This window comes from Bos javanicus, chromosome 13 (assembly GCF_032452875.1).
Source record: "Bos javanicus breed banteng chromosome 13, ARS-OSU_banteng_1.0, whole genome shotgun sequence".
NCBI classification, from domain to species: domain Eukaryota; kingdom Metazoa; phylum Chordata; class Mammalia; order Artiodactyla; family Bovidae; genus Bos; species Bos javanicus.
In genome coordinates this window covers 47,751,400-47,767,329 of record NC_083880.1, presented here as the reverse complement: position 1 = coordinate 47,767,329, position 15,930 = coordinate 47,751,400, and the positions used below count along the sequence as shown (strand labels likewise).

The 15,930-nt window shown below is 38.8% G+C and overlaps 1 protein-coding gene across 4 annotated transcripts in view; it reads left to right on the top strand.

Annotated features, from left to right (window-relative positions):
• Positions 1-7,741, top strand: part of GPCPD1 (glycerophosphocholine phosphodiesterase 1) — a 67,026-nt gene extending 59,285 nt beyond the window's left edge. For all 4 annotated transcript variants that reach the window (XM_061436602.1, XM_061436598.1, XM_061436601.1 and 1 more), the window contains one exon: positions 4,103-7,741. In XM_061436602.1, the coding sequence (XP_061292586.1) occupies positions 4,103-4,292 (190 nt within the window). In that variant the 3' untranslated portion in view covers positions 4,293-7,741. The remainder of the gene's footprint in view (positions 1-4,102) is intronic.
• The last annotated feature ends 8,189 nt before the right edge of the window (positions 7,742-15,930 follow it).

Below are 15,930 nucleotides of genomic sequence, written 5' to 3'. Positions count from 1 at the left end.
TTCCTGGTTGGGCAGCTAAGATCCTGCAAGCAATGAGGTGCAACCAAGAAAAACCTAGCAGTCTTTCCTAGCTCTTTAATTGTCCCTGAGTTCCTGTGTAAATTTTTTTTAAAACTGTTTCTTATGGTATTTAAGGTGCTTATTGCTATTATTTTTTTCATTATCAAATTTAGACATATCGATTTAAATGATTCAGAGCCTTTGTTTCATTTTACATGGGGGAGAATTGTGATGTGTTTTAATTTATCAAAACCAGTCCTGTTTTTACAAAGGCATTAACACAGATTTTAGATTTAATCATGGTTTTGTGATTTATTATCTTATACAAGCTGCTATTCTTAATTTGCTGATATTTGGAATTTCTGCATTTGTAGTAATGACTAAGATGGCCTTTAATTTACCTTTATCGGGTAAAGGTAAATTACCTGTCTAATTGTCTAATTTTGTCTAATTTTGACATGAGGATAATACTCGCCTCATACATTAAATTGAGCAATGTTTCCTCTTTGTGTACTGTGCCTGCTCAAATTATTTAAAAGAATTCAGTAACAGAACCCACATTTAAAGAACATTATTATTAGATATGAACTCACTTGTGTGCCCCTCTCTAATTATATTCCCTTACCCCCTCCCTCAGATATAACTGATTATCATATTATTCTCTTAAAATTTGTTAAATTCTTATTTTTATTGCTAGACAATATAACATTTAGTTTTTCATGGCTTTAAACTTTATTTGTACTCTTTCCCTACTTGTTACATTCTTAATCTACAAGTGTGTACCTGAAACTATTAAATAAGTTAAAAAGATTATGGTCCCTGAGTATTTATGTATGTGTGCTTTTTTAAATGATTGTGCCATTGGCTTGCACCTTTTCTATGCTAGTCTTAACTTTCTGGACTAATTTTGTGACCCGCTGGGTCTCTAGCTCAGCATAAGGCATTTGTCTGTGGATTAGGCATTGGAAGTATAATAGGAATATGGGCACATGGAGCGGGCTTTTCTGTGCTTGTTCTGCTCACTGGAGCCTCCTAAGAGTTCTCAGGAGTAGGCCAGCCCAAAATAAACCTGTCAAGTAGAGTGGAAACTGAATCAACAAATGTTAAATGGTTCAGGGCATTCTGTAGGTTTCAAAGCTGGTAGGATAGGCAGGGGCTCTTTTAGAGTGTTGCTGCTGCTGCTGCTAAGTCGCTTCAGTCGTGTCCGACTGTGCTAGCCCACAGCAAGCCTGTCCATCCATTCAGTCTTCTTCAGTAACATTGCTTGACTTTGGGTACAACTGCCCCGCTGAGCAGCAGTTCTTAGGTCACAGCTCCTGTTTTCCTGTAGTCCAGATCTTTTTCTCTCTTGCTTTACAATCATTTTTATCGAACACGTAGTTCAGTATCTTCTTGAGAAAGGAGGATGGAAAGTCTGAAGTCTTGCATGTCTGGAAGTGGCTGGGCATAAAATTCCATGTTAGAAATCATTTTTTTAAGACGTTTAAAAGCATTTCTCCATTATCTTCACAATTCCATTGTGCTATTAAGAAATATGAAACCATGTTGATTCCTACTCCCTCACATGTGATTTGTTTGTTTTCCAGAATTCTGGAGAATCTGTGCTTTTGTCTCTAGTGTTCCAAATTTTCATAAAGATGGTCTTGTGGGTCTGGTTTTACCCATGTGCTAGACACTTGGTATCCCTTTTATTTTTCTTTATAGAAATCCTTTCATTTGTATATTATATACTCTTCGACCAGATTTAAATTCTTAGCTTTTTTCCTATTTTATATCTTTGTCTTTTTGTTCTACTTTCAAAGATTTCGTCAACCTTTGTGTCTGCTTATCCTGTTGAGTTTTTTGTATCTGCTGTCGGAAAAGGCAGTGGCGCCCCACTCCAGTACTCTTGCCTGGAAAATCCCATGGACAGAGGAGCCTGGAAGGCTGCAGTCCATGGGGTTGCTGAGGGTCGGACACGACTGAGCAACTTCACTTTCACTTTTCACTTTCATGCATTGGAGAAGGAAATGGCAACCCACTCCAGTGTTCTTGCCTGGAGAATCCCAGGGACGAGGGAGCCTGGTGGGCTGCCGTCTATGGGGTCGCACAGAATCGGACACAACTGAAGCGACTTAGCAGCAGCAGCAGCAGTTGTGCTTTTAATTTTCAAGAACTGTCTTTTTTCCTCTGAATGCTCCTTTTTATGTATGTATTTAAAAAATTCTGTTCTCATTTGATGAAATTTCTATTTCTCTGAAGTCATTAAGGATCACTTACAAAATTTTTTTTTTCTTCTCTTCTGCTCACTATCTCACATGTTAGAAGATTTCCTCAGATATTTAGAAATCTTTGGTTAAGGAACTGGTATCTAAAAAGCTTGTTGAAAACTCCTGAGTGTATGAATATGGCTTGTGAAATCTCACTGTGGAATAATATGTGTGACCCCTTTGGTCACACATCTATCATTAGATTAAAAACTTTGTTTTTGATTGGTCAGATTCCTCCTAGAAGACTCTGTAATATATTGTACTTAGAGGATACAAGTCTGGCTGCTCAGTTTCTTGGAGTCAAGTGAGGAAAGAGAGATGGGTGAAGGGCATGTCTCTGTGTTTAGAATTTGTTGTATTTGTACCCTCTCTAATTTCCCTGATGCTGATGGCTATTTTATAAAATGCCTCAAACTCTCTCACCTAGTCTTCTCCTTCATTTGACCTGGACCAAGTAGGGCAGGGGCAGCCTCCACAGCAGGGAGTTAAATGGAAGGGAACCACTTGCTACTGCTCAACCTTCAGCCCATCCTCCATCTTTGAGCCCCTTCCTCCCCTTACCCAGTTCCAGAGGAGTCTGGGCTGCTTTTAACTCAACCCTTTTCATTTTTTCAACTACTAGCTTGTGGTTTGGACTTTTCTATTCTGCTAACTGAAGTACTTTATCACTTATCCATCTGTTTAACAGCTTCTAAAATTTTGTTGCTGTCTCTCTTTGGTTTTTCTCATATTTAGTGAATTTTCTCTCAATACCCTTATTTTATTTCTAACAGGATATAGGGAGTGAACTTAGATGCTTCTATTCAGTCTTGATCCAGAGATCACTCTTCATTATTTTATATATGCCTTTAATTGTCTTTGTGTTAGAATAGTGAAATATTTCATAAAATCAATACTTGAAAAATCTTGTTTAAGAAAATTCTCCCTATTCTGATGTCATAGCAGCTTCCCAGGTGGCTCAGTGGTAGAGAATCCACCTGCCAATGCAAGAGACACAGGAGATTTGGGTTCGGTCCCTGGGTTGGGATGATCCCCTGGAGGACAGTATTCTTGCCTGGAAAATCCCATGGACAGAGGAGCCTGGTAGGCTACAGTCCATGGTGTCGCAAAGAGTCTGAGCACTGCTGAGTGGCTTGATGTCATAAACAGTTAGTGCCTCACATAAATTGTCTGGTTTTTAAAACAGTTAAAGGCCTTCCTTGCTGTGCTGGTGGGCAGTGCTAGTACCGTCATTGTCACTTGGGGCTCTCAACTCTAGATACATCTGTTAGTGGTACATAGCTTTAGCATAATTTTCACACTGGTGAGTAGTCCTTTCTTTCTTTTTTTTTTTTAAATTTTAATTTAATCTTAATGTTTTGGCTGCATCGTGTAGCATGTGGGATCTTAGTTCCCCAACCAGGGCTGGAACCCATGTAGCCTGCAGTGGAAAGGTGGGTTCTTAACTACAGAACTGCCAGGGAAGTCCCGAGCAGTCCTTTTCATCTTGATCTTTAGTGCTTTGAAGTCAGAACCGGGTATGAATTCCAGCTCTACCTTGTAGTAAGTTCCCATCTGTCAGTTAAGGCATTGCTGATTGATTAACCTGAAGAAAAGATACTTGAAGAATCATGAGTAAGCTACAGATTTCATTTTCTGATTCAATTTATAATCAGCTCTTTTGCTTCAGGGTCGCAAAAAGGCAGTGAGTAGACTGGAAGAAAAGAAATGTTTTTAAATAGAACTGATGCTTATATCTTTTAAGAAAAAATTAAGACTTTGTAGTATAGGTGTTCTAGGCATTCTGTAGGTTGTCAGATCCTAAGTAAGCCATAAAATTACCTATTTTATGTTTTGTGTTTGTCTCATCATAGGATATATGATTGGATGCCTGAACAGCCAAATATATTCCAAGTGGAGCAGTTGGAACGCCTGAAGCAAGAATTACCAGAGCTTAAGAGCTGTTTGTGTCCCACTGTTAGCCGCTTTGTTCCCTCATCTTTGTGTGGGGAGCCTGACATTCATGTGGATGCCAATGGCATTGATAACGTGGAGAGTGCTTAGCGTTTACTGGGTGGAGACCATTTGGGGCATGCACCGCTATTCTGGGTATTCACTTTTCATCACTAAGCACTGTTTATCTATGCCTTTTAGGTTTTCATTCCAATGAAGCAATAATGAAGTATTTTCTATTTCATTACAGTTCTTGCTAGAATTTCAAGTATGCTATTTAAATCACTTGGCCAGGTATAATTACCAGTCAATCTCTTTACATGAGAATATTTATTGGTTGGTAAATATTTTAAACTAAATGTGTAAATGTATAATGTTAAACATAGAATTTCGGAATTAACTATATAAATATCTCATATTTACACTTAGTACAGCTTTTTATTTGATCAGGTCGGAAATACTTACCACTCAGAAGAACATGGCTATGCATAATTATACCTGACCATGGGAAAAATAAGTACCTCAAATGCATGTATTTGCACTGGTGATTCCAACTGCACAAACCTTTGTGCCATCTGTGTGTATATGTATTTTTCACATGAATTGACATGCACACCATTTTCATTCAGTATGAACCTTGAGGCTGCTGCCATTTTCCCATTTAACCAAACCGATACCTGTGTAAATAGCCTAAAGGTGATCCTTGAAAACTTGTTTCATATATCTTTCAGAAGTTATTTTGCATAAATATTAAAATTCCAAAAAGCTGCAGGGTAACTTAATGTATAAAATATTACAAGTATGGATTGCAGACTTCATACAATAGATGATAGTGTATAAATTCTATTGAATGCATGCTTTCTGTTTTAAGCATGAGACTGTACACGTTTACTGTAAGTCCTTGCATCTGTGGTGCTAGGTGAGTGTGAGAAGGTGTCAAGGACTGAAAAAATATTTTGTTGCCTAAAAAAAAAAAAAGGAAAAAAAAGTTGTCTGTAGGCATGTTAAATATGCTTAAGTGTGTCTCTCTCTACCTATTACACACCATTGCTTTGTGGATTTGTTTTATGTATGTGTGTGTTTACAGTAGATAAAACCCTGTGCAAAAAATAAATGACCTGAATTCTCATTGGTATTCTTTATTGGTTAATGAATGTCATGCATGTAATTTATTTAGAAATGTAGAAGATGCTACTATATGTGTATGTGTATTATTAGGATTATACAAAGGTTTCTTTTATTAGAAGCAGATTGTTTTGGCATAACTTATGAGTGAATGTTAAATAAAATACACAGATTTATTATCTTCATTATAAAATGAAATTTCAAGATGTTACTTTTGTAAAATTGGTCCCTTATTATTATTATGAGATATTGGAATTTAGTGTCCACCCTGAAAGGATGGCTTATTTGTATACAGCTTTTACTTCATGTAGGCAGTTTATTCATTACTGATATGATTTGGTAGTAGCTGAGAACCTAAAAGTTCGGTTGTATGTTGTATCTTTACTTTTTTAAGCTGAGTAATGCAGTTTTGGCCAGATCTTAATTGTGTTGAAGATAGGCTTTAAAATCCTCTGGTACTCTGTTTGTAACACTGATATTTAATGGAAAATAGTTTAGGAAATGGAGTTTTCTGCAGGGATTTTATATACTTTTCTCATGTTGAAAGGATTTTGCAACACTGTGTGTGGAAATTAACTTGGTATGAACTAGGGACTTTTAGAAAACTTCTGAAAAAGAATTACTTTTTTTGATCTACAGACCTGGTATAACACAGTTACCATTACTTTATGATAACTCGATTAGCCATATGTGTGTTTCTAGTCCTGTTTGTTTTCTCCTCCCCTGTGCCTTTTTAGTTCCAGCTCCATTTTGAAGACTTGCAGATCATAAATGGAAAGAAGAGGAACAGGAAAGGAAGTGATGTAGGGGTCAGTTTCCTCAACAGTATAATTTGCTGAGTAGAGCTTACAGCCACTGCTTATGACAAGGACAGAACCTCACTGCTCACTTTCTCCTGTCTCTTGCTGACCTTACAAACACCAGGGTTGCTGCTGCTGCTGCTAAGTCGCTTCAGTCGTGTCCGACTCTGTGCGACCTCATAGACGGCAGCCACCAGGCTCCCCTGTCCCTGGGTTCTCCAGGCAAGAACACTGGAGTGGGTTGCCATTTCCTCTCCAATGCATGAAAGTGAAAAGTGAAAGTGAAGTCGCTCAGTCGTGTCTGACTCTTAGCGACCCCATGGACTGCAGCCTACTAGGCTCCTCCATCCATGGGATTTTCTGATTAACTCATAGCTAGCAGTAGCTTCCCTTTTTATAGAACTTCCATATCACTATGCACTCTGCACTAGCTATACTGTGCCTGTATTAGGCCCTCGCCATGTCGTATTCCCACATTGCTCCCTGTCTGTAGCCATGTGCCTTGCCTGGAAGCCTTTTCTGCCCCTGATACTTTCTCCTTGCTCACACTCATTTCTCCTTTAGCCCTTCATCAACCTCTCTGCTGCACCCTTGCCAAAACTTAGAAAGGGATGAATCCACCTTTTTTTAACTCCATGGCCAAATGTTCATTCCTTGATCATGTCATGCAAAATGGTACATTCTTGGTAGACACAGTTAATGTTCATCTCACCACGTTGCAGGCTCTTCAAGGGTAGGGACATTGTTTTACAAATTTTTATTTCCATAGTGCATGGGGACATAGTAGAAAAGAAGCGTTGGAATTTTGAGGATAATATAATTTGTATCAAATGTACTTTTGAGTTAAGAGATTTAATTTACTAAGATGTAAACTTTGAGTTGGTTTACATTTTGCAGTGAGTTGGTTTACATTTTGGCAGTTGGAATAGTTTATTAATGTCAACTTTAAATGTAGAAGTACAATGTTAAATTATTTTATATTTTTTGGAAATCGAGTGAAATGTTTGATAAAATGCTGCCATTATTCTCTGATTTTTTCCATTATCTGGAATTATGTACTGTAACTGAATGTAAGTATGAGGAACACAGTTCATTCCTGTGTCAGTGGTGCCTGAGGGCTGCCACCGCCACCTGTTTACCTCACTCCCATTGCTCCTTGTGACATTTGTCTTTCTTCTCCCCTCCGAAGCCCATACTTAAGCCTACCTCAGCACCGCTTTCCTTGACTTCCTTCTGCGTTCAGCTCAGGTGCCACCAGCTCAAAAACCATTCCTCTGCTTTTGATCAGAATCATGATGCAAACAAGTACATACAGCCTCTAAATCTCACAATTTTGCAGCTGGGGTAGTAAACCCAGACAAGTTAACTGACTTACTGGGTTGGGACTACAACTGGGCTTTGTGACTCCCAGCCCTGTGTTCTTGGACTATCCTGCCCTCTGAATTTTTGTGGCATTTGTTAGCATATGCTTTCTTGTACCCACTTTTTATGTGCCTGTTCTATTTCCCTTATAAGATTGTAAGCCCCTTAAGGGCAAGGACTTCTTTGCGTTTCTAGCACTACCATAGTGTTCTATATTTAGATATGAACTAGATGAATAAATGGTGGAGACTACAATCCTAGTTTCCTAACTCAGATTGTTTCACAGTATACATATGTTTTTGTATGCTGTGCAGCCATTTTGTCTGAGTGTGTGTGCATGCATGTGCATGTGTGTTGGCATGTTTAAACATGGAGTTCTCACTCCACCCCCAGTTTCTTGGGGTCACTTAGTTTATGGGTTACCATAACTAATTTTCTCCTTCGTGCTGAATGAGGACAGTCATGGGAATGAGTGGCAGATAAGGTAGATTTCTCCCAGGCCTGTCCCTTTCTAGGGCAGTACACCTATATCCTGCAGTGGGTGGCTGAATCAGGTACTGCCTTGGGTAGGACTTGCATGACCTGTGGGGCCAGTGCTCATGAGTCTTGAGGGACCATCATTATGCTTTGTTCCTTGACTCTCCACACCCTGACTGCATTCCTCCCCCGACCCTGCACACGCACACACATTATTACTGGCTTGGTACTCTGGGTTGACAGTGGAGTTCTATTCATTTAGATTTGAATACAAGTGATTTACACTGTTTTAGGTTTGGATCATGTACTTTTGGGGTAGAAAGAAAGTATACATACTAGAAGTAATGTATCGTGGTGTTCATGAGTGGAAACTTATTGAAATAATCTCTTAGTGGGTATATATTGAGAAATGGATTTGAAATGTTTTAAAAGTAAGCATATGATTAAGATGCACAAGTAGGTATTGGAGGAGAACTCATGGATTGGAACAAAGTTTACATGAGGCTCTCAAGCCCTTGTGGAATGGGGTGGTGGTCAGTTTGGGGCACAGCCTTTGTAAACTCAGAGGCCAAAGTAGTAGTATGTTCAGAGAGGATCATGGAGCCATCCCAACAATGGAAAAGGATTTAAGGATGTCAGAGGCCTTGCATCTTTGTAGGAGATAAAAGTTTATTGGTGATTTTTAAGGAAAATGACAGGGTAAAATGAGTTTTTAAATAATGAAGAAAGTAATGTTAGTATAGGAATAATAATCCACTGGTGGCTCAGTGGTAGGGAATCTGCCTGACAATGCAGGAGATGCAGGTTTGACCCTTGGGTTGAGAAGATCTAGAGAAGGAAATGGCAACTGACTCCAGTATTCTTGCCTGAGAAGTCCCATCAACAGTTCATGGGGTTGCAAAAGAGTTGGATATGACTTGGCAATGAATGGAAATAATTTGTCTGGTCCTCTACTAAATTGATCCAATCATACCTCTGCTTTTTTTTTTCTCAGAAAACAAATACATACAGGATGAATGAACTTCTGAAACTTACTTGCAGAACCAAATTACATAATTTCATGGGAAAGAAACTAAACCTTAGTAAAAGTTCCATGATTTCAAATGTATTTTTCTGTAGCCCAGACCTCTCTCAGCCCCAGATTCATATATCCAGTCGTCAGTTTGCATCTCCACTTGGAGATATAATGGGGCATCTCACATTTAACACACCTCAACAAAGATTTTTCCTTCCTTTCACCAGACCTGCTCCCATCTCACCTCCTTCAGTGTTCTGAAGTACGGTCCAAATCACAGCATATTAAGCAGAGACAATATTTTTTGCTGACCAAGGTCCATGTAGTCCAAACTAATGTTTTTTCCAGTAGTCGTGTGCATATGAGAGTTGGGCCATAAAGACTACTGAGTGCTGGAGAACTGATGCCTTTGAATTCTGCTGCTGGAGAAGACTCTTGAGAGAATCTATGGGACTATGTGGAGATCAAACCAGTGAATTTTAAAAGAAATAACCCTGAATATTGGAAGAACTGAAGCTGATAATTGACAGATTGATGTCACATGATGGTAACAGCCGGTTCACTGGAAAAGACCCTGATGCTGGAAGAGATTGAAGACAAAAGGAGAACAGGGCAGCAGAAGTTGAAATGGTTAGGTAAAATCACCAACTCACTGACTTGAATTTAAGAGAACTCCGGGAGATAGTGGAGGACAGAAAAGCCTGGCATGCTGCAGTCCATGGGGTCACAAAGAGTTGGGACACGACTTTGTGACTGAACATCAAAGCAATCACAGAGGGCCTACACTTTTGCCCAGGGTACCAACTTTTCTCCCCTCTGCCTCTTGGACAGAAAGAGTACAGAGGATCCATTCCTAGAAAGTAATGGCCAGGACACGAATCTGTAAAGTATCAGCTTATTGGGAGTTTTTAAAAGCACACCAAATGAAGATTCAAATGCTATTTCATGTTAGTTGGGTGGAATCCATACTCTTGCAAAAGTGAACATAACCTGGGGTGTGTCATGAACAGAGTAGTAGAAATCAACTTAGGAAAATGACTATCACTTTCTGCTGGGAGTGATCTCCGCCTGTGGCAAAGGTCAGGAGGAAGGAGGCTTGGCATACGCAAAGGCAGGATCGAGCCTCAGGAGTTCCCCTGGAAGTTCTTGAGCATCTACCCCAAAACCAGAGTCTGCCTACTTTCTGCTTTGTGTTCTCACCTACACTTCTGATTTTATGGGGGGCTGTCCCCCACTACCTCTCTCTGAAAAAAGAGTTAACTTATAGCTCCAGTTAATAAAGTTCCTGGGTGTGATAGTGTTTCAACCTACAAGCTCCTTTGGAAGTCCTCTAGCCTGCCTGAATAGGTTTTTCCGGCCACATGTGATTGTTCAGAGCCTCCCAACTGTGAGAGGCAGGAGATGTTCTAAACTGTCTAAACACAGATTCCTTTGAGTAGTTAAAAGATTGATTAGAAACTGTATTGGTGAAGGGTTTTTCACTTATTGGGCCAATGTTTGCTGCTAAGTCTCCATATCCCTTACCTACTGTGTCCTTGGCAGTGTATTGATTAATATAATGGGTGTATAGAAATGTAAGTAGTAGCCTCAATGTTTGTAACCTTGGACCCTTGAGTTAATTCTTTTCTTGTTAAAGCCCACCACACCTTTGCCCTATAGGAATGCAACTTTAATGCTTTTGGAGGGTGGTGCCTGACTTTAGAATAATCACCTTTAGAGAAAAATAAGTTTTCTGAAGAAAAGGTCTTAAAATGTTAACAGGCCTCTGGGCCAGAAGATGATGCAAATCACCTAAACTTTTGCATATGATAAGTTTGCAGGAAGAAAGCCTGGCTTACTGCATGACTCTACCCCTTCCCCCATGCATAAACTTAAGCTATAAAAACTACTTTGGAAAATAAAGTGCGGGCCTTGTTCACCGAAACTTCGCCTCCCTACGTCGTTCTTTCTCTCACCTTCTGACTGAATTATTCAGCCTCTTTTCTCCACTGAATTTCCTCACTGAGCTATCCTTATTTAACCACTCTTTATATCCTTAATTAACGTTTAATTAAGCAATTGTTTCCTGATCGCCGATGCCATCTCCCCTTCGAATTCCCTGGATCCATGGGGCTGGACCCTGGCAATTTTCAAAGTGACACATGTACATTATTTTAAACATGGAAAATAGAAGTAAGCAAAAGAAATGTTATCCATAAGTTTACTACCCAAATATTAATATAATTTGGTATTTTTTTCTAAGCAAATAGTATGTTTTATTTTTTAACAGGATTTTGGATCTTACTCTTCTTTTTTTGACTGAAATGTATGTGATGAAAAATTGAACTTAGGAACCATGGAATATACATACTTCCCAATACAACTAAAACCTCTGACATTACTACTACTACTACTACTACTAAGTCACTTCAGTCGTGTCCGACTCTGTGTGACCCCATAGACAGCAGCCCACCAGGCTCCCCCGTCTCTGGGATTCTCCAGGCAAGAACACTGGAGTGAGTTGCCATTTCCTTCTCCAGTGCATGAAAGTGAAAAGTGAAAGTGAAGTCACTCAGTCGTGTCCGACTCTTAGCGACCCCCTGGACTGCAGCCTACCAGGCTCCTCCATCCATGGGATTTTTCAGGCAAGAGTACTGAAGTAGGGTGCCATTGCCTTCTCCATTATATGAACAATTATATGCAAAACAAGCATAAGACAGATGGAGAGAAGACAGATTTAGCAATGGACTTCAGGACTCAAGGAAAAACGTGAATTCTCTAGGTTTTCTTATTTTCCTTATCTATCTCAGACAGTTTTGGTGAAGTTGGCTACCAGGAAACACCAGAAGATGTAGGCAAAAATGAAATTTAAAAAACACCAAAACCCAGTAAAACCCTGCTCTCTTCACCCAAAGGACCAGGAAAAGGGCAGCTTAACAAGTCAGGAATCCTTTAGACAGTAACTTCTCTATTCTAATCAAATATCTCATGAAAGACTGCAATCATATCCTCACCCTCACCAGTTAAGGCCAAAGGGATGGCCTAGATTCCACCCCAGGAGGCTTAAACTTAGTACTTCAACCCTCTGCTGGGATGGTATCAGAGAAAGTCTAGTGAGGAACCTGGACTCCAACCTCCTTGCTTTCTGGGATGGAAACGGGGTACTCAAAGGAGAATCAGGGTTTTTACCACTGCATAGTGGTAAAAACAGTGTGCACAACAGTGTCAGTGGAGACTGCACAAAGAGCCTAGACTTCATCCTCAGTAACAGGTGCTTCTCACCCTGTGGTGTCAGAGGAGGTCTACTGTGAAGCCTGAACTCCCAGCCCTTCCTGTCCTCAGGTGTCAACAGGAACCTTCTACCTGGCAGTAATGAGGCAATGCTGTGGCAGAGGGGACCTGTTAAAAGATTTAAGTAAAATTTAGTAAGAGTCTTACAACACCAAAAACGTCCAGGTTTCAGTCAATAACCACTTGGCGATATATGCCAAGAACCAGGAAGATCTCAAACCATGTGAGAAAAGACAATACAGATGACACATAATTATCTGACAAGGATTTTAAAGCAGTTGTCAGCAGATGCTTTAGCAAGCAATTAGAAACATGGAACAAATGGGAAAATGGTCTCAGCAAAGAAACAGAAGATATAAAACAAAAGTTTTAGAATGAACAAATTTAAAAAGTGAATGGGCTCAACAGCAGAATGGAACAGAGGATAGAATCAGAGAACTTAGAGATAAAATAAAAATTACCCAATCTAAACAGAAAATAGACTGATAAAAAAAAATGAGCATGACCTCAGAAACACGTGGGACTAAAAAATCTTAACATCATCAGAGTCCCAGAAGAAAAGGAAAAAGAGGGTGGAGCTGAAAAAATGGTTGTAAATTCCCCAAATTTGGGGAAAAAACTAACTTGTAAACCTAGAGATTTAAGCTGAGCAAACCATAATTAAACCCAATGAAATCCACACCAAGACATTGAAAGCAAACTTCTGAAAATTAAAGACAATTAGAAAGATGGTCCATTACCTACTGAGGAAAAACAATTCAAACAGCACATTTCTCTTCAGAAACCATGGAGACTAGAAGGACCTGATATTTTTCAAGTGCTGAAAGGAAAGTACTGACAACCCAGAGTTTTATATCCTGCAGAAATAATACTCCTAGATGTGAAGGGGGAAACAAGGATAAAGGAAAACTAAGAATTTGTTGCCAGTGAACCTACACTGAAGGAATAGCTAAAATGGAGTTCTCTGAAGAGAAAATGGTAAGAGGAAATGTTACATCAGGAAGGAAAAAAACTTGGTAATAGCAAAAATGCAGGCAAATGTAATAGAATTTCCTTATCCTATTGAGTCTTCTAAATTATGTCTGATGCTTAAGGCAAAAATTATAATACTGCCTAATGTGGTTCTCAGTGTATGTAGGGAGAGTATTTGGGAGAGGGAAAAGCATGTAAATGGAGATGTTTCTGTACTCAAATTGGTAAAATGGCACCAATAGATTTTGGTAAGTTTTTTGTTTTGGGGTTTTTTTGGCTATGCTGGGCCTTTGATGCTTTGTGTGGGCTTTCTCTAGTTCTGGTGGCAGGGGCTGCTCTTTGTAGTGGTGCACAGGTTTCTTGTGGCAGTGTCTTCTCCTGTTGCGTACATAGGCTCTAGGCTTGTGGGGTCAGTACTGGCGGTTCACAGGCTCAGTTGCCCAACAGCATGTGGAATCTTCCTGGACTGAGAATCAAACCCATGTCCCTGCATTGGCTTGTGGGTTTTTAACACTGGATCACCAGGGAAGTCCAGACTTTGATAAGTTGTACACATAAAAGGTTGAGTAAACACTTAAAGTGCTACACAAGGAAATACACTCAAAATACTATAAGCAAGTAAAAATGAAATTGCAAAAAATGTTTAAGTAACCCACATAATGTCAGGGAAAAGGAAACAAAAAAATCAGAACCAGTAGAAAAAAATAGCACATTTAAGCCTTAACATCAGTAATTACATTAAAATTAACTTGTCTAAATGTATCAGTTAAAAGATTCATAGCGTGAACATGCTATTGACAAGAAACTCAAGTACAGTGATAAAGGTAGACTGAGAGTAAAAGAAAGGAAAAAGACATGGCATGCAAAAAAAATTCAAGACAAGTACAGCTATTAATATCAAATAAGGTAGACGTTAGAGCAAAAGTTAGCAGATACAGGGACATCGCATAATGATCAAAGTGTCAGTTCACCAAGAAAACAGCAGTTTAAAGGTGTATATCTCCAAAACTCCCCCCAAAACAAAAAACAAAGCTATAAAATATGTGAAGCAAAAACTGCTAGAACTGAAAGAAGAAAGATACACAACCATAGTTGAAGACTACAATATCCTCTCAAAAAGTGATAGACCAAGACCATCAACCAACAGGATGTAGGTGACATTCCAAAATTTGTGGTATACAACGAAAGCAGGGCTAAGAAGGAGATTTATAGCACCTAGATGCATATGTTAGAAAAGAGGAAATATCTCAAACCAATAACCTAAGTTTGCATCTCAAGAAATTAGAAAGGAAGATCAAAATAAACCTAAAGGAAGCAGAAAGAAGGAAAAAATTAAGATTATAAATGAGTAGATTTGGAAACAAAAAGACTAGAGAAAAGTCAATGAAATAAAAAGCTGGCTATTTTTAAGATCAATAATACTGACAGACCTCTAGCAAGATTGGCAAAAAAAAAAAAAGGCAAATTACTATCAGGAAGAAAGCAGGTCCTGTTAACAGACATCAAAAGGATAATCAAGCAATATTGTGAAAAACTACACATAAAATCAACAACTGAAATGGAACAATTTCTTGGAAGACGCAAACTATTAAAACACCCAAAATGAAGCATATATTGAACAACTCTATAACTATTAAGGAAATTAAATTTTAAAACCTGAAAAATAAATCTCCAGGACTTCCCTGGTGGTACAGTGGTTAAGAATCCACCTTCCAATGCAGGGGACCAGGGTTCAGTCCCTGGGCAAGGAACTAAGATCCCACATGGCATGCCCCATGTGCCGTGGGGCAACTAGAGAGCCCATGCTCCGCAACAAGAGAAGCCTGTGCACCATAATGGAGAATCCTGTGTCAACAAAGACCCAAAGCAGCCAAAATAAAAAGAAGTCTTCAGGCTCAGATGTTTCCAACGGACAGTTCTACTAAATGTTTAAATAAGAATTAGGACCAACTTTACAAAACCTCTTCTAGAAAATAGAAGAGAAGGGAACCTTTCCCATCTCATTCTTGGAAGCTAGTTGTTAGTTATTACTCTGGTATCAAAACCAAATGAAGCGGATACCAAAAAAAAATAATAATTTTTAAAACAAAAAACAAGAAAACTGTAGACCAACATTCCTTATGGATGTAGATGTAAAAGTTCTTTTGAAATGTTAGCAAACAGAATTCAGCAATATGTGATAACATTATATACCAAGAACAAGTGGAATTTGTTTTAGGGATGAAAAACTGATACAATATTTGAAAGTTAAACTGTAATTCACCATATTAACAGGCTAACTTAGAAAAATAACATGAACATATCAATGGATGTAGAAAAAGCTTTTGACAGAATTCAACACCTATTTCTGGTGAAAACTCTCAAAAGAAAAGGAATAGAGGATAACTTCTTCAAACTGATAAAGAATATCTACAAAAAACCTACATCTGAAATCATGGTGAAATATTGAATACTTTCCCCCCAACACTGGGAACAGGACAATGATGTCCACTATCCAATGCTATTCAGTGTAGTACTGGAAGTTCTTCTAGTGCAATAGATTTAAAAAAGATTGGGAAGGAAGAAATCAAAGTATCCCTATTTGCATATTACAGGATATTAATCTAAATAGAAAAACTACAAACAAACTATGAAAGCTAGAGACTCAGCAAGGAATCTACAATGAGAGCTAGTGATTCAGCAAGGTCAGAGGATCAACATAAAATCATAAGCAATTTTTAAATCAGTA